The sequence below is a fragment of the Megalops cyprinoides genome, chromosome 1 (genome assembly GCF_013368585.1).
Source record: "Megalops cyprinoides isolate fMegCyp1 chromosome 1, fMegCyp1.pri, whole genome shotgun sequence".
Classification (NCBI taxonomy): domain Eukaryota; kingdom Metazoa; phylum Chordata; class Actinopteri; order Elopiformes; family Megalopidae; genus Megalops; species Megalops cyprinoides.
Window position 1 is genome coordinate 21,762,146 of NC_050583.1, and position 19,748 is coordinate 21,781,893.

Consider the following 19,748-nt stretch of genomic DNA (forward strand, 5'->3'; position numbering starts at 1 on the left):
TGAAATAAATAGCCAATGCTGAAAAATGTCCAGGGAATATCGTGTATTACAGATCAGGTAATCCCTGACAAAGGTTGAGGATCTGCTACCCTGCACGTAGGCAGCTACAATTAGCTGTTAGCTTTGTGTCCGATTACAAAGAGGGGTAAATGTAAACCACAACAGAGTCTGAGTGGGTCAAGACACAGGTAACATATAACTGTTTTAGCTTTTTATTTGTATATGTGGTGCTTAATAGTTGCAAATATTTCAGTGCATATTACAGTAGCTTCACCAGATGTGAATATCCTGTTTTCAGGTTTTGTTACCCAGACACAGTAAATCGATTAAATTTTGTATTTGTTCAACAATTGTATTCTGCATTCATTCATTAAACTCACTGAAGTTTTCTTGACTTTCACTGCTTTGAGTGACACTGACAGCTATTCATTCAAATGTGTATGCACTGACATATGGAGAATATATGATTTCTACCTGTGAGTAATTTGCCATGTTTGTATGCTGAACGTGTTCTTGTTAAAGATATCAAAACTTTGACAGACACAAAAATATGTCACAAAAACATATTTGAATGACAAAATTACATTCTGTGTACAAACGGCATAAATCAGCACTTACACATTTACAAAGAAATCTGTCACTCAAAGTTCTGATATCTTTTCAATATCTTGATGTAAAGAAGTTGGAGCCAGTAAAAGAGCAAAAGTCAAATCTGAGGAACACAGAGTAACCTGAGACTCAACCACTCATAACAAGCACAGACTAAAGGTGTGGTATGAGAATCTGTCTCTGAGAGCACTGACTTGTGTGAACGCTACTGGACAAACTGTGTAAAGGACACATGCCGTCATGAGGACTGTGTGAATGTCAGAACCTTAAAGGGAGTTTTATTTTCATTCACTAGAAGCCATTGGTAATAGATAGCTTCTGCATGGATCATAGTTTGTCCAGGTTTTAACATGGTAAATTGCATGGCTGCTTTTGTTGGCTCTGTGTCTGTAATCAGTCAGACCAGAGATACCAGAGCTAAACCAGTGGCGCATTGTACACACTACTGTTGCTATCCTGTTCAACAATACAACCACTGTATATCAAAGTTTTTAAGGCCCTATATGTCACTACTCTAGGCAGAACTTCAGATATTAGAGAGGAACACATTCAACATATCAGAACATTCAATCTTTTGATTTTCCACCTGTAATATAGTAGGTGAGCTGGTCATATTCATAGTTTGCCGTCTATGGTAATAACTCAAGCCACTGTGCTGTGAGCAGAATTTTCAGTTTCATGTCATAGGATTGTGTACAGTCAGTAGGTGAAAGAAATCAAGAGCATTGGAGCACATGTTTAGGACATGGGGCTAAATATGAAAAGGTCAGGAAAATAAAATTAGACATTGATAATATTACTCATCCACCATAAATAAAGCTCATCTTTGTTTTTCCCCCTGGTCGATAGGTTGTTTCTTTGGCATCTAATGGTGCATTAATAAACACTAAGCTATTAATGCAATACTATAAATTATTCAGACTGAAGTTTCTGGGAGATGAATGAGAGTGCACACTTCACATTACCATACTTGCTAATCTTAAATGTAATAAAATTGCAGTTGCTGTTGCTTGTATTGATTTTTAAATGTCTATTAAATGTTTTGTTTTACACCGTATCTTTGCTACCACTAAGTAATATCTATGTGTGGTGAGTTGCTCTGAATAAGGGAATCAGTTCAAATGAAAGCAGTTATCACCAGCTCTGAGAATGTGATATATGGTCAATATTCAGTAGGAGAGCTAAAGCAGCACAATCAATCACACAAAAAAGTAATCACCAAACACAACCGATCAGCTCCATAAAGTGGTACACTGGCATATGATGGAACTCACTAAAATTCAAATTAGATGTGAAGCTTGCTCTTGGTGAATTTGCATTGGCTGTGAGATGGTGACACTAGACACACCTCTTCTTTGGCACATGATTGTGACATATCACTGATCCTGCTTAGCTTCTTCAAAAAAATGTAACAGCATTACACATGGTATATTATGAAACTGAATGATTTTTTGCATAAAAGCTGCAAATGTGCTGCTGACAAATGATGCCACAACAGGATGAGAGTAGTGGGAGGTGGGCAGGGTTGGCGGTTTGGTGATGAGTGTCAGTTTGGGTTTAATTTTGAAAGATATTGGACTACATTCTGAACAGGGCAGTATGTTTTTTGCTCCTGTACATTGTGAAGCTCTAATTCATTAAAGAATACACCCTCCAAAACTAACAATACAACATGGAAAACAGAGTAATGGAATGCAAGTAATAAGTAGAAAGTAATGGAAGCACATTAAAATATCTGCATCTTTTCATGCTCCACATCTAAAACAAAATGCACATAGATATGATCAAATTCTGAATAGCGAATATAGGCATCTTAAATTCAGTCGTCAGTGGGTTTGATAAAAGTTGCAATGACAACATGACTCAGCACTCTAGAAGCCGGTATACTGTACTGTGCAATGTCCAAAGCGAAAAAAAAGGGGAAGGTGATGCAGTAGGAATACATCCATTGTTCTCATTTCCTACCTGCCTGATGTCACGAAGCAGCAACACGAGGTACCTGGCTGCAGTCCAGCCCGGCTCCACTCTGACTTGTGAAGCGAGCTGATGAAAGACGCTGGACAGAGATGCAAATACAAGCTAGATTTAACCACACAGTGCCTTTCAGAGCTGAGACAAAACAGCTGACACATGCTTCATATTTTCCATTTATCAGTTTGTTTAATGATATCAAGCTTCTTTTCACAGCTCTTCGCAGTTCATTCCCTGGAGGGTGGGGGGTGCCCCTCCTCGCTTGTTGAAACATATCGGCAATAAGAACCATGTCTGTCACACACTGTTCCTTTTGCAAAAGTGCAGGTTTTGAATCTTCATTCTTTTTTATTCCAAGGCTTCAAATCAAGTTATACACAATTGCACTAATTATTTTTCCTATTTTTTAAAGCAATATTGATTATTACATATCAATTTCAGCGTGTTCTGTTTATGGCACAGTAATCAAAGAAATTCTGACCAAATTATTTCCATACAGAATATGGTAGCCATACAATCTGACCAAGATGATCTACTTGTGGACATTCTGTTATGAATTTTCCAGGATTTGACAATTATGCAAATAACTGATAACAGACATGGCTTCCAGGCACAAATAAATGTACTTTCCATATGCACCACAGCAAATGTATAACTTGTAGTTAGCATATAGGTTTATCCCTTTGTGGACATACCATCAACATTAATGGTTAATCAAGTTTTAGTTCTGGAAAAAATTGTATGGAAAAATATATTTGGACAGGCATAGCTGACATGTTTGAGCAAGCATATTTAATTTACATGTCAAAATTCAGTCACATAACAATGTTTGGACAATGTGAATGTAATACAAAGGGCAGATCAGGAAAAATAGTTCTCACACAGATTATCTTGAAGTATGGATTTACCATATGCAATACAGCAGTATATTGGCAATAAAACATATTTTAGACAGATCTATGGACAACAACCAACGTTTGTGGAAAGTTATGCTTTCAATTATTATTTTTATACCAGAAAAACAGGATCTCCAGACAATGATTTTTTGTGGGTTGGCTGACATCATGGCGTGTGGCCTCTGCACACCTGAGCTGTAGTAACAGATAGTAAAAATGAAAGCACTCTGTTTTTAGCTCTCTTACTCTTTACTCACAGGTAAAACAAAATTAATCCAGTTCAATCTAACCAAATATGGGTCAATGCCTGGGCTCTCAGATAAATCTGCCAAGCCAAAAGCAATAATTTTAATGGTCTTAACATTGAAAAAAGAAAATTATATATATATAGTCTGAAACCACCATTATAAAGGTGGTTTCAGGCAACATATTATCATCAGCAATTAAGTTGACATTACAGCAAGGACAACCATGTGCATATATTAAGATGCACATACTGTATGTGAGGTGGTATACAGCACTCTTAAAAGCCTGAACTAAATATCCACAGGCTTGAGGAAACATGTACATCTAAATATCTTTCTAGAATTCGGATATTTCGTAATAACCTCTTGTCACAGACACGAATGCTTACCTTGTAGAGCTCCCCCTCCCAGTTCTCTTGTAAACAGATATGCACATTTCTGAGATGAAAGGAGGAGTGGTGTCATGTAGAGACTGTGAAACAATATATGACTTTGCTGCTAAACTGTGAGAGGATGTGTACTGTAAGTGAACCATTTCAGCTGTAGCTTCCCTACATCATAAAAAGTCTGTAACAGCAGTTTCATGAAAGCCAGTGAGATTTAAGATTGAATTCATCCAATTATCCAAATAACAGACTCAGATCTATGGAATGAAACCTGTAGAAACCTAATTGTTTCTCCTTCCCAGAAGAGATGTATTTATTGAATGGAGAATCCAAAACCATTGTTAAATACATTTACATTTACATTTAATAGAACAGTAGTTATTATAAACAGAACAGTAACTATTAATCTTACATTTACAGTCTGTCTAGTATGTTTCAAAATATCATATATGGGCGAAATTTAAGTTAGAAAAGAAACTCATAGTACATTGGTACAATGAGGAAAAGACTTCCCCACACAGCATCAGTTACGAGACTATGACGTACTGCGTTCAGTGGGAGGGAAAGAAGGAAGTGGAGAGAGGCTGCGTCGACTGCAGAGTGCCCTCCTCCGAACAGACAAGAACGCGCGCACCCAGACTCAAGCATCATCAACTGCGGTAACAGGTGAGTCATGTGGAACCGGACGGCTCTAGGACCGGCAATAGCGTAATGCTTTTTTTTTTTTTTTTACGCAAAAGGAGGGGTTTCCAACTCAGTGGGGCGTACTCGATCAGACGTGCAGAACAAAACGTGATTGTGTAGTATAAAATTACAGGTTTAGGACAGAGATCGTGAGAGTCAAGACGGTCGAGCATCATTAAGGTAGGTGATTCTAATTAGTGTACTTCTAAAATAACGAATGGGCGCAATAATCTTAAAATGAGTTGTCGCAATATTTAACATAACTAATATTCTTCATTAGAATTATTTATTTCATAATGGTGGTGTTATGGTTGCTGTAAAATGTTGAATTACATGTGTTGGTGTGATATGTATGGTAGTTTCGCACAGCGAGAAATACATTTTTACGACGGATTAGTGTAGGCTAGTGATTGGCTCTAATAACCTATACACGTGTTATCACCACTACACTCAAACGCGAAGGTATAACTTACATATTTAGGGTCACAGCAACTGAAATCAGTCAATATCAATTTAATAGACTGTCAGTAAAACAGACATTGTACCATGACCGACTTAGTAAGAAGAGATAACCTTCAATAGGCGTAGGAAACCCCGCATGTCACACGCGCTCCAGACTGGTGATGAAGATGTAACAGGTTAGGGGTCCCATGTGGTGATGACATAACGTTTCTGAGGTACACGGGGATTCGTTACAGTATATGATTTTAACTGATGCAACTATATATTTCGGTTGTTCGTGCCTTTCACTTAGGTAGTGTGCAACAGGCCCTCTGTTCTTCATATCAAATACTGAAGTCGGCATCATACATCTGTGTCAGAGATAAATAAATAAATATATAAATGAAACGTTATTTAAATCCTGCATATGGAAAATAGACTATTTTCCTAAAGAGTATGAGGCAGTGATGTGACAGAGGTCCCAACTTTGTTGATGCGACCAGGATTACACGCCAAAGAAATGATTATAATTACACAGCCACCAAGTGTTTAGGTGTTATTAAATCATATTAATATATCTAACGTTTGAATTTATGCTGTCGCTGTTTCACAAGAGTGGCATTTCACTGTGCGTATGGTATCACCACAAAACGCTGCTTTGAGAGAGCGAACGCTACTATCTAATCATTTTATTCTACGTCACTGGGTACTACCAAGTCAGTTGCTAACGATGTAATTTTGCTCAGAATAAGACATGGTGGCATCAATATATTTCTAACAACACTTTCAGTATAGGAATGCTGGGTGGACGTAACTGTTAAATTATTGATGTAGCTACACATTGGACCTCCGCTCTTCAAAACAGTCACGTTCACCACGTACTGGTGCAGACCTATGTGATAGGCGCCTACAACCTACTGATGTGAATGCCAGTGGTTCATCTCACCAATGCAGGCGCATCTACAGGCGCATCTAGTGTCTAACTGACACTGATGACACATCTAAACGTGAAGGGTCGCGTTTAATTCAGAATCTTCAAATAATTTTCCCAGCATAGTATAACTGACAGCAATACATGTTCCTTCCGTCTTTATTCATACTCCTACTCCGTAGTAATTGGTACGGAAAGAAAGAATGAGGCTATCCTCCGAAACTACAAAACCCAACATCCTGTGGTTGCTGGAAGTATTAGCTACGTGCGAACGGTCGCATCCACCGCTGACGACTCACACAGTGACTCAAAATGATTTCCGTTCCTATTTTAAACAGTTGTTTTTGTAACGTGTGTGAGAAACGCAGGAGATTGAGCTATGCACAGAATAAACTATCCAAACGCACTGGAACACATCCGGTTTAGTGGTACAGTGGCCGAGACTGTCCGGCATGAGATTACGAGATGATTTATAGAGTTTGCTGTCAAGCAATTTCATTCATTTTATGCGTATCATGGGTTTAGAAATTCTCCAAAAAAAAAACAAGTAGTCCACGATCAATTGTATCGCCAGAAGGGAAATATTGTTTAGATCTGGGAGGATCCATTTCAGTACCAGAACGATGCATTTACTTTAAACGATACTTTAATACGATCGATACAACACAGTAGATACAATATAAATGTCGTCAGTATTACTGTGTAAGACTGAAATTGTTTTAACGACACTGTCCTCTTGCCATCTTGCATACAGGTATCCAAGGACAGTACTTGCGTAGCTTGCAGTGTGATGATACAATGGGAAAATGTACAAAAACGTGACGTTCACTACAATCAATTTTGAGAGTAATCCACATTGTCCAAAATTAGCAGTCTGTGAAATCATAACTGGATATCATACAATGCTTTACATTGACTTCATGGGTCACATGGGGAGTGTGAAATGTATGGGGTTAAGTTTCCATAGTCTGTATTGCCCAATTTAGCACCTTGGAAGGACAGCTGAGAGTAAAAGCAAGAAGCATTGAGGAAACTGTACTTATGGGTGAACAGACAAATTTATCCCAGATGTTCGATTACAACTGCTATCAATCATATTTCTCATAATCACATTTCCCTGTATGTAAGACATCAGGTGATGTGGAGCAGGTTGCTGTGTTTAGGGGTGCTTATATAGTGGTCTGATTGAAGGATTACAGAGACAACTAGCACAGACAAGTCCAGTTTCCTCAATGCCTAAAGTGTGGCTGAATAGTGAGTGTAGAATCCTCCATCAAAAATGTTGAAAACCTGGCCAGAGGAAGTGGAGGAATTCATGTGTGTGGGGGTTTATGATTAAACTTGGAAGACACTGGAAAGTTTGCAGATGCCATCTGACTACACATTCCTGTCATATTGTTATATTAAGCAGGAGGGTTTTACATTCTGGTCTTAAATGCTGTTTGATGTACATCCAGACTTCAAGGAGGTCATAATCACCGGGCCTTCTTTCTTGTTTTCTTCCCAACAAATAAATACATTGTAAGATGTGAGTTGACCTTTGTTAGTATCATTAAGCTGACTTTGTGCTTTGGCTTGGAGTGCGGACGTGCCTGTGCTATCTCAGCTCTGACATGATGCTAATTGCTCTGGACAGACGACAAACCCCAGAATAGATCTGCAGTGGACTGTACATGTGAGGACCGAGAAGTGAAACTGGAAAGCCTCTCCTTGTTTCTCCAGCGCCGGCCACCACCTTTCTTACTGTTGAAGGTTGGAATGGAGGCAAGAGTTACACATTACAGTTAGAGAACTACATCGACAGCTGATCCGTCCCCGGGACTTGATTGCTGCAGTTACCACTGCATGTGCTGTCACTGCTCTATGACTCACACTTAAATCAAAAAACCTTCACTTCTTAATGCAAAGTGTGTTTTTGGATTGATGCATCTGAGGTAGCTTTAAACCGAATCCAAGTCGTCAGGCTTATAAATTACCCCCTTTTGAATTTTATTGCCATTCTGCTGCCAGTATTCCTCCTATGATGCTAATGTGATTTGACACAAATGTATTTTTACATTGTTTCTCTTGTTTCAACAAAACAACTGCCATTTAAATAGTGTTAGGGGGACAAGCAGTTGGAGGGTTTATTAAGGCAGAATGTTGGGCTCATTTAGAAGTTGAAAATTTGATTTGTTTTTAAAAATAAATCATGGGCAGTAATGAATAATTTTGCGAAGCTCTCACAAGCCTCACTGCATTGCACTTGGGTAGGTGGGGTACACCAGAGTCTGTGGCAGTTTTATCTATATGAATCACAAGTTTCCCCTTTGTTGGGACAGGCGGGGGTATGCCATAGGTCTCTGTTCAGTACTATTTTTTTAAAAAAAACTCTGAGACCCTTCCCACTATACTACATGCTGGTGTAAAGAAAGACCATGAACCTGACAGCAATGGCTTATGAAGGGCTGGTAAATGTAAAGTAGGGATAAAGTAGTAGGATTCTGCTTCTGCTCGTCATCAGCCCTAAAACCCCTGACATCAGCTGGACCCTGTCAGAAGTAATCTGCGTTGTGTGTGAGGACCAGGAGTGGCAGGTGGGATGGAGACAGGGGCAGGGGCCGTAGAGGGAGCATTGTCATGTTATTGAGAATGAAGCGGGTCCCCTGAGGCAGCACTATGACGTGAGTCTCTGCAGGTGCCCTGGTGCTGGGCGAGGGGGGAAGTTGAGCTACCAGAGCAAGCACTCTTGGGTGGAGGAGGAAGTCTTAGTCACAGTACTCACAGTACTTCGCAGTAATCACAGTACAATGAGGTGCAATGGTGTGAGGGAAAAAGCAGCTAGAGTCAGGGCAATAGGGTAGATGAGAGAACAGAGCATTTAGCACAGTGGGGAAAAGCGGAAGCAAGGCATCTGGAGTCAGAACGGTGGAGAAAGGGAAAAAAACGATCACTGTAAACTGGCACATTGATGTGAGGAGGAAGAAGGAGATCTTGAGTTGTCACAGTGCGACAAGGGTCAAGGGACATGGGTATGTCCTGTGTCATACCCATTTAAGAATGTGACATTAAGGAATGCATCAAAAGTGGAAGTATTTTCCTACTGAGGTAGAGGAAATTGGCTTGGTTCCAATGGAGATAAGAGCAAGTAGATTGTCTGGGTATATCACTAGGCACCGGTGAGTTGCTTGGATGATGTCAGTGGAGTAGTGCCCATCCTCCAATGAGCATCCACTTCGCTGTAGTGCACTGAGGGACTTGTGTGAAAAATAACCATACTGCATTTTCCTCCCGGAGAGTGTACAATCAGCAATTCCAAAACAGCATTGCATATAGACTAAAAAGGTGAAAGAATTTTGTCTACAGATTGATTTTGCATATTACATGACTTGGAGCCTATTCCGTGAATGGCATGATCATTCCAGTTATCGTAGCAGTGATCAGAGGAAAGCAGGTAAATACAAAAATGACTTAGTACACACTTCACTGATAGAGGCTTAGAATCATGACGAATTTCCAAAAAGGCATTAGATAAGAGGAGAAAGTGATCCCATGTGCAGTTATGTGGCTGGGTCATTCTGTCCTGGACAGGAAAATGTCAGGGTCTTATTTTAGGTGACAATATCTTCTTGGCAGAGCCCTGGGTGGGGTCAGCCTGGGGATTGCTTGGCTTGGGGTCAGAGGTGAGAATCAGGAAGAGACACAGGAGGCCAGAGAAGTTCAGACACATGCTTGTGTGCAGAGCGATCTGTGCAGCAGCTGTGTCAAGGGTAGGTTGCTCTTCGGGCATAGCAACTGATGTTTTCTCCCTGATTATTAAAATGACACATTTGCCCAGTGGATCTAACTGTTGAGCAATATTCAGCTTGAAATATCAATTTCTATTAATTATAGTTGGCATTAATTTTCAGGCCATGTTAATGTATAAAGGTAGAAAGTAAAAACAACTCTAAGAATGTGCATGCTTAATTTACACGTTACAAGTTTAACAACATTCCTAACAACAAATCGGTCGACAGATTTGGTGCACCTGCTTTCATCATTTATATGTGTGCACTACCCATCTATTCATCTTACATTTTTTAACGTGCAGTTAGACAAGTTAGACATAAAGGAATATAGATGAAAATGATTTTATAAAACTAGTCAAAACATCATGTTTATAAAAATGAACAAAGGAGAACTTTTATAGAAAATTATATTATCATATAGTTGTCAATGGTCTTACCACACATGATCATAAATTAAGAATCTATATGCATCAAGCTACCTTACCTTGTGACATCTTGTTTGACTTCTTTCACAGAAGAGGCTAGGAATTCAGGGTAGAGAAGGCTGTGCAGAAAGTTTAGCAAGACATTGTGGTGCATGTTGAAACTGTTCTTCTGTTAAAACATGCTGTTTCAACACTTGCTATTGTAGATCTCTCAGGCGTTTTTACATTTTGTGGCTATGTTGAAGTAAATATAAAGATGTTAATTAGGAGCTGGATAGAGTATACACTGTCCTTGTAGTGTGACATTGCGTTATGCTGAATATAAATAAGATACTCTCCTGGATCTTTTAAAAAATGTATTTGCATGCCATTGTACTCCAGGATAGGAGAGGACAAATTAAGGCTAGCTTTGACCATAATTGTTCTATACAAGTTGTGTTAGAATGGTTGATAATTGGGAGTTTGTTTAGGCCATACTAATCAAATATTATGTATGTGTGAACTTGCCCTAATAAAGTTGTCGTACTTTGCTGTATATTCAAATGTGGCAGATTTACAGCAGTATATTTCATGCAATTCATGAGGATGATTTGGAGGCTTTCTCAGTTCTGTGGTTCATTCAGTGTCATGTTACGCTCTGCACATGTTTTCAGATATGTGACTTGTATGACGTGTTTTGAGAATTTCATCATCAGCTTCTTGTAGGGCACCCTCACTACTTTTGGATACACTTGAGAACTCCAGCAATGTGACACTCTCAGATCTGGCTATTATGGTTCACTTATCTGTCTGCCAGTTTACCCTGGAGTGCAGTGAGGAAATGGCAGCAAGGTCCTCTGTCTCTCAGAATTTATGGCTCCTAGACAAGCTGCTCAGATGTAGACAGAAAATAACTTTGGCCTAGCCACACTTGCTGACAGCCCAGAGGTCCAAAGCCAGGACACAGGAGAGGTTACAGAGACTGTAGTGGCCATGGGGCTGCCTGCCAGCTTTAGGTTAGAGAGGGGAGCATCTGCAGTATTAGCTTGGTGACAGCACCACACCCACAGAGGCCAGTAGGAGTGGATGCAGCAGGAGGCTCCCTGTTTGAGCCACCAGCCATTTTGTTTATTACTAACCTGTGTCTCATGTAACACATCAAGATGTAGGACATAATGGGACAGAGCGCATGAAGACTAATACGTGGCAAGTAAGTAGTTTCAAATTAGTGTTTGAATTCTACCAAGTGGCAATCCGTTAACTGTAGCCACAGGCAAAGAATATGGTTAGATAAAGGAAGACCTTGATAAAAGAGGAAGTTGTTTTCTAATGTAGACATGCCGCATCTGATCTCAAGAGAGGGTGAAAGTTATGTATCTAAATAATATACCCAGGGGCTTCTATCACTGTGTATCGCAGTGCAGCTAGCCCAACTGGCAATCACGTCTTCATTTGCATCCCAACTGTTGTCTACCAACCACCCCCTCCAAAAAACCCCATAATTTCCTAACGTCTTGCATTCATGAATAGTTTTGTCCACAAAATCAACCGTAGGAGAAAGCCTCTTGATGGTAAGATCATTTTGAACAGGTGGAGATTTATAATAGGGTTTTCTACACATGCGAGCAATGTGTGCGCATATTTCTGACAAAAGGAGCCAGATCGTAGTGCAGTATGAATCCAATGGCTCTACAGTCCACCTGGGTTGATGAATAAAAGCCAGCTGTGGCAGGGTTTTGTGGAGGTGCTGTTGTGGTGGGGGCTGGCCTTAATATTAGTGGAGGTTACACTAAATCAGACCAGCAGCCCATTATAGCTCTCTGGGACTGCAAGCTCTTACAGAATAACCCCAGCATGCCCATTAAGCCACATTATTGAACATGCGTCGTGCATGTATATTCATCTCATTCGCTGGTTTATTACCACCCAAGGCATCTGATACAAAAATAACTTCGCAGTTGAATTCATGTCATGAAGACTGCCGTCTAGCCAGTGTTCACATGTAAAAGGGATAACATTCAGGCTCCTGTTTGTATAGGAGCACAGATGACACCGAATGTAATAGAATGGCTGCCCAGCAAGTCCACAGCCACCTAGTGCAAGGGCCCTGCTACTGTGCGTTGCGACAGCTTAGGAGAACAGAGTGGCCTCATAACACGTGGAGAGAACACTGTGTGACTGTGAACCGGAGGACACCAATAACTCTTGAGCTATAAAGCAAAGCTGAACATGTGCTGCATGTGGACGGGATTAGGGAGAGGGCTGTCAATGTTTTTACAAAGGACAGAGCCTCAGCCCCTCAAAATATATCTGGTGCCTGAAGAGGAAGTGATAATATGTTACAATGAGTCATGTACTGATTAGATCAGAGGCCAGGCTTCAGGCAGGTTAACTGTTTCATCAGTAAAATACCCACCTCAAGAAAAGGAAATTCAATTGCAGCGAGCCAGACTGGTTAAGCAGAGGCTAAAAAATCCATGGCGAACATGTTGCTGGTGTGTGACCTGCACTTGTGATTTGTCTTTGTACAGACCTAGGTCTGCTTCAAAGAGCATCATGGGAGGAGTGGCACTTGACGATGGCCCCGCTGGGGTGAAGGCTCCGGATGGGGGTTGGGGCTGGGCAGTCTTGTTTGGCTGCTTTGTCATCACAGGATTTTCCTACGCCTTTCCAAAAGCAGTCAGTGTCTTCTTCAAAGAGCTGATACGCGAGTTTGGTGTGGGCTACAGTGACACAGCCTGGATCTCCTCCATTCTGCTGGCCATGCTGTATGGAACAGGTCAGAACCATTTTCTTACAGATGAAAAAGAACTGTCAGTACAATGTGGTGCACTTCTCCCTCAATGCAAGAGCAAATACATTCGTAACCCTTTTACCTACTCATGATGACTGAAAGCAACCATATATGCTTATATGTGCTATATTTTACAACATTAACAGGAAGAGCACCTCTGTGTTTGTCCACAGGCCCTCTTTGTAGTATCTTAGTAAACCGCTTTGGGTGTCGCCCTGTGATGATGGTGGGTGGTCTCTTTGCCTCCTTGGGGATGATCCTGGCATCATTTTCCACCAGCATCCTACATATATACCTGTGTACAGGTGTCATCACAGGTGAGTGCTACATCTCATCTGCATAGAATACGCACACACATTCAGACATTTATAAACACACACTTACCCACACACACACACAAAGGAGACCCTTGCCATTTAAATATTTACAGTTTGTAATTCTTAATTTTTGTACTAAACAACAGTCCCTACAATTTCTTCATTCAGAGTGATATTTAGAACATATGCTCCACAAATGGTGATAAGAGTCAATACCACACAGTACTGAGACTTGTAGCATTTTCAATCAGGCATGTTTCAAAACCAAACAAATGTTTGTTGGTGTTTGGAAAAGAATTAAGTGCTTAGTGACTTTTATTCTGTTTCTAATCTGTACTGTGTGTCAGTGTTGTACTTTAAATGTTGTGGTTGTCATTTGATTCCAGGTTTGGGTCTGGCCCTGAACTTCCAGCCCTCCCTCATCATGCTGAACAGGTATTTCAATGAGAAACGCCCGCTGGCTAATGGTCTGGCTGCGGCGGGGAGCCCAGTGGCCCTGTGCTGCCTGTCCCCACTGGGTCAGGTGCTGCAGTACCAGTACGGCTGGCGGGGGGGCTTCCTCATCCTGGGGGGGATGCTGCTTAACTGCTGCGCCTGCGGAGCCCTCATGAGACCCCTGCTCCCCCCAAAGAAGACAAAGGATGAGGAGACTCAGACCAAAGCAGTAGAAGAAAAGAAGAAGCCCAAGCCCAAACTCCTGGACTTCACCGTGTTCAAAGACAGGGGCTTCGTCATCTATACCGTGGCAGCGTCCATCATGGTGCTGGGCCTGTTTGTGCCTCCCGTCTTTGTGGTGAGCTACGCCAAGGAACTGGGCAACGAGGACACCAAGTCGGCCTTGCTGCTGACCATCCTGGGCTTCATCGACATCTTCGCCCGCCCCACCTGTGGCATCATCGCCGGGCTGAAGTGGGTGCGCCCTCGCTGTGTCTACCTATTTAGCTTTGCCATGATCTTCAATGGTACCACTGACATAGTAGGCTCCATGTCCAAGGACTATGCTTCCCTCGTGGTCTTCTGCATCTTCTTCGGCATCTCCTATGGCATGGTGGGCGCCCTCCAGTTCGAGGTGCTGATGGCCATTGTGGGCACAGACAAGTTCCCCAGTGCCATTGGCCTAGTGTTGCTGATGGAGGCCATTGCCGTGCTGGTGGGGCCACCTTCTGCAGGTAAGTCTACATGTGGCTCAGGCAGGGTCTCCACAGTGCATGGTGATTTAACACACAGTGTTTGAAAACACAGCTAAAACTTTTATGTTAAATGTTTATTATTATATTCATTTTCTATCCTGCTTTCCTTTTTGCGGAGTGTTGCTCGATTGGCATTGCCTTGGGTTCAGGGGATCATATTTCAGCTTTTCTTCCAGCTGGCCCTAGGTCTTTTGCTTTTTCAATTCCCTCTCGAAAACATCCTCTATACCCTACCCAGTTCTATGTGATAATTCAACAGTAAAAGTTGCTAAAACAAATGGTTGATTTTTGTAGTGTTTTGTCATTAAATGGACGCATGGCATTTCTTCCAGTAAATGGAAGAAATGGTATGAAAAGAACAGCAATACACAGATATCTGAGTGTGTAAGACTAACCCTCTGAATGTGTAAGGCTAACCCTCTTCTCTAATGCCTCACAGGCCGGTTGCTGGATTCCACCAAGGTGTACATGTTTGTGTTCTTGCTGGCTGGGTGTGAGGTGTGCCTCTCAGCCATTGTGCTGGCCACTGGCAATTTCTTTTGCCTCAAAAAGAAGCCAGAGGAGCCAGAGGCGAAGCTGGAGATGGCAGTGACGGACACAGAGATGGAGCAACTCAACAAGTCCCCCACAGAGGAGGTACCAGGAGGCGAGGAAACGGAGAAGGGGCAGAAGGAGGAGGTCGAGAAAGAAAACGAGAAGACTGCGGAGGACAAACAGACCGAGGGTGTCAACGTGGACTCTGTAGAGGTGGAGGACTTTCTGAAAGACGGCACAGAGAAGAACGGAGACATTGCCACCAACCCGGAAACGTCGCTGTGAGAGATGTCCTCCAGGGAAAGATAGATAGATAGTCAGATAGAGGGAGCAAAAACAGACACATTTCACATTAAAGGTCCTGTGCACGGAATGGATGAGAATCCCCTGAACAGGTTAGGCAAGTAGTGGCTTTAAAATCTGCTGTATTTATTTTAGGTGTTACATAGTCGTACGCTTTAGTGTACTCTTTGGAGCTGTGTCATGTCAGAAGACACACTGAAAACACATGTTCAATGAGGGAATAAGACCACCTTTTGATTGCACTGAAACAGCACTGGCACAAAATGTAAAACAGAAATATTTCCACATGTAAAATAAAAAAAAGTACAGTGGCTTGTCACTGTATCACCTGTGGACTGTACTGAGAGACTATAGCATTCTACACAGGTTTTCAGGTTTGGAGGAACCCACTGCATTGTACATAGTTGTTTTGTTTTCTTTGAAGGGTATTTCACCTGAATACGGTGTGCCATGCTATGTTCTAATAGAGACTAGGGTGGGAGTTGTGGTGAACTTGGAACAAGCAGTAAAGCACAGTGGGACACATCTGGACCCACTAGGAGCTTCTATACTAACTGGGAACCATTGAGATTTCCAGGTAGAAGTTACAAATGTAACACACTGGCAAGTGGCAGTGGCTTTTGGAGATGTTCTCGGTAGAACTATTCCTATCATAGTGCATATACATTTTTAAATGAATTAAGCAAGAAAAATCTGTTCATGGAAGGGAACACAGAACTATGACTGATTTTCTTGCACATGCTAGCAACATTGCTGTTTGTGTGTGGAAGATAAAGTCTGCTTACCTGCATATTTGTGGCACACAAAATGGGACTTATTTTGTAATGTGTTGTGATATTGTGAGCAATAGTACAGGGATGGATTTTTGTTACATTGTGCTGGTCATAAAATAGGTCAGATCACCACAGAATACTGACAAGGTTCTGAATGTGATGTTAAGAGATCTGGGCTTCTTTTTGCATAATATGAGTATTTGTCTCACATAAAAAGACAAAGGTATACCAGTTCTGGTTGAATAAATAAATGCATTTGTTTAGGCCAGTGCAGTAAGACATTGCTCAAGGTAAAACCTCATCAGGACGCTGGATGTGGATTTTCACTGTTCATCTTTTGTCCATTTTTGTATGCATAAATCTGTTTCTGCTGTCATCGTGAAATACCAGTGCAAGCCAGCGAAATAGGAGTGCTGTTTGACTCTGTTGTTTATTTTCTTTCCTCATACCTCTCGCTCTCTGTTTAAATGTTGTGCATAATAATGCACAGAGCAACAGTCGGCAGCTAAACAGTCAGATGCTAGTGGGAAGCATGTTAGAACTGAGGACTGGATCTCGACTTGAATCTGATGAAATTCTGGACAGTAGGTTTTTTTTATTTTCAATACAAGAGGTCTATGTTTTATGACGCCTTTCATAATAACAGTAAAACAAGGCCTGAAATCTGTTAGCCTGCAGTTTACAGTTTATGGCATTAAGAAGGAGACTGGGCAGCCCAAAGGATTCTGGATGCAATTTGTTGCAGTTATGGAGGTAACAATGGTTGATATTTTCAGGCTAAATTTATAGTGAGATGGAGTTCCAGCTACATCAGATATGGATTGCCGTGTATTCAACCAGGAAAAAGTAACACATAGCATTGATTCTCTTTCAATACAAATAGACTGTGTTAATTGGACCAAATCATGGATGCCTTCAAATATTGACCACTGTTCACCAGCAAGGAGCCTCTCATTCATTGCTACTTTAGGGGATTGTGTGATACCATTGCAAAGTGTGCCCCTGTGTCAGACACTGACCTCAAGCAAGGGAAATAAGCTTTCTTTCCCTTGCCTTCTTGGTAGTGCCTTATATCTGAAATCACATGGGGAACACACCATACAACTGAATATCAAGTTAAGATAACTTCATAAATGTCCCTTGAATCTGATTAACTGATGTTGATACAGTAGCTACGTGAAACAGGGTGCTGAGCTTCACACAGTTCCAATCTGATTTCCCAAAATTCTACATATGGGCAGCCCAGCTCCTGCCTCCTCTCTCGGTGTCTTGAGTTTCAAACGAGGGCCAAGCAAACAAACGCAGCCACCGCCATCTTCACACTCTGACATCTTGTACTTCAGCTCTTCCATAATCAAGAGACCCCTTGGGTGCTGTGGGTATTTCTGTGCAAAAGTCACCTCCTTTACTTCCTGTAGAGCGTTTGGTCATATGGTGTTTTCAGACTCATCTGCGTGTGGGCTTTCACCAGTCAGGTACGACTTTTTGTTTTGCGCAAACTGTTTTCATGCATAAGTTTACAATTCATTTAATGTTATGTTTTCCATACATGAACATTTCCTTTCGCACAGGCCCTACGACTCAGACAGTGACCGCCTGGCTGTCCGTTATTCACTCCTAAAATGAATTTTGTACAATAAACTGCCAGTCCTGCAACTGTGTACCTTTGATATTACTCTCTAAATGCTTAACCTCCAACCAGCATTAGTGCACATTGTACTGTACATATGTGTGATTGTATGTGTAAAAGAGGTCAGTCAGTGTTGCTGTATTTATTGTATCGCTGTGTTATGCGATGATATGTATTACTGTAAAACTTGTCTTGAATTTGTGAAAGGGAAGGAGGGACATCCTAAAATAGTGACTTCATTTTGGTTTACAAAATGGCATTATTGGCTCCCCCAAAGAAATCCTGTTTCACCTTCACTTGTTACCAAAAGATATTGTCCCCCAGTCTAGAGCTGAGAGTTCAGAATACAGATCCATGTTATGCTGTCATTTCAGCGGGATCAGCACTTAAATGATCGCAACAAGAGGGACGGCGTATCTCCACCCATTCCCACATTTCTTTCACATAAATTTGATGCAACACTAATTTTGGAAGACAGCATTCTGTGGTAATAATGCTGGCAAAATGAGGGCAAAGCCAGTGTTTAGGGGAAATTAAATTATATCTGGTACCATTCCACTTCATACATTTATAAACCTGTTCACAAAATATAGACATGTTAGTTATCAAGATATTTTACTGTCTGAATTTACACCCTTGCCAAATCATTTCAAGTCCCAGTTAAAACAGTCACCAGCAATCTAAAAAACCTAGATTCACTGTCCATACAAAATACACCTTCCAACTGTGTTAGGAGAGTCTATTTAAATGAATGTATTGGACATAAAGGCAGTATTCCAGGAGTATATTGCATGTCAGAGTAGTGGTCAAATTAATTTTGTTAACTGAAGGAATGAACTGAAATTCAATTCATGAATTGAAAAATCTTCATATAAAATGAAGGGCTGGTTTCAATTCATGGATTGAATTTCAAGACATTTCTTCAATTGACTGAATTGAACTGGATCTGACTCCAGTTCTGCTGCATACTGAATTATGCCAGCATTCAGAATGTATTACATTAAGGGGTGGGGGTAGGTAACTTTATATAGACCCACAATATTCTGAGGTCACTGCTGCTGGTTTTACTAGAGTAGCGCCCCCTCTGGTCAGTATTGGAGCCAGTCACCCTAGGACTTCCCTCTCTCTTGGTATCAATACCCTCCTGTCTATAAGGGAGAGAAGCTACTGTGTGTTGTGAAACCTGTATGAACTTCTGATCTTTATTTAATGTTTTTTATTTAATTTTATTTGGAGGAAAAATAAACCAGGAAGATTTGTCAAGTGTTTTCAGGCAGCCAGTATCTCCCTGTTTGTCTGTAATAAGAAAGCACTTTACAATCACCTTGTTGGTAGAAGAAAATATATTTTTTACATGCTTTAACCTGTTTCAAATTTAGCCAATAAATATTTATTCTGTCAAGCAGATGCATGAGTGCTTCTCTTTCTCTTAGCCCACCCTGAATTTTGGGAGCAGTGTAGTGAGTTTATTAATCTATCCAGGAGGATCCTACTGATAGACACACCAAGGGCGTAGGTTTGCATATGGATGGTAGTGACATGTCCCTACCAATATTTTGGGAGGACAGAATTGTCCTTACGAATATTTGAGCGAACTCGTTCGCATTATCTTTGGAGTGAAGTCATATTAGATAATTCTTGATGTGCCCTCGGTTGTTGTGTCCCTACCAATGTTGAGACCAAACCTACGCCCTTGAGACACACTCAGCAAATCTCATTGCTGGATGAGCGTTGACTCTCACCCTCTTTTCAGTGTCATACATCCTTCAGTAATACAGTTTTTTTTTCCATTTTCTAATAACAAACACAAGGGTTTGGTTTCTTATGTTTTCTCTGAATCCACTGCTGCTTTAGCCCATAAACACATGAA

The 19,748-nt window shown here is 41.1% G+C and overlaps 1 protein-coding gene across 2 annotated transcripts; it reads left to right on the forward strand.

Annotated features, from left to right (window-relative positions):
* Window positions 1-4,752: 4,752 nt before the first annotated feature.
* On the forward strand, window positions 4,753-19,251 carry slc16a3 (solute carrier family 16 member 3). Of its 2 annotated transcripts, none has more exons than XM_036525430.1 (5): window positions 4,753-4,773; window positions 12,869-13,116; window positions 13,305-13,448; window positions 13,835-14,617; window positions 15,078-19,251. In XM_036525430.1, exons 2-5 carry the CDS (start codon window positions 12,894-12,896, stop codon window positions 15,455-15,457), a joined length of 1,530 nt encoding a protein of 509 aa, XP_036381323.1. In that variant the 5' UTR covers window positions 4,753-4,773; window positions 12,869-12,893; the 3' UTR covers window positions 15,458-19,251. The 2 variants fall into 2 exon arrangements, with proteins under 2 accessions (XP_036381323.1, XP_036381315.1); XM_036525422.1 differs by lacking the exon at window positions 4,753-4,773 and adding an exon at window positions 4,887-4,971.
* The last annotated feature ends 497 nt before the right edge of the window (window positions 19,252-19,748 follow it).

What these genes read in the sequence shown, in the direction of transcription:
- slc16a3 (XM_036525430.1), top strand. Translation starts at nt 12,894, where the DNA reads ATGGGAGGAGTGGCACTTGACGATGGCCCCGCTGGGGTGAAGGCTCCG. An exon ending in GTGTACAGGTGTCATCACAG is followed by an intron (nt 13,449 to 13,834) that starts GTGAGTGCTACA and finishes ATTTGATTCCAG; the next exon opens with GTTTGGGTCTGGCCCTGAAC. An exon ending in GGTGGGGCCACCTTCTGCAG is followed by an intron (nt 14,618 to 15,077) that starts GTAAGTCTACAT and finishes AATGCCTCACAG; the next exon opens with GCCGGTTGCTGGATTCCACC.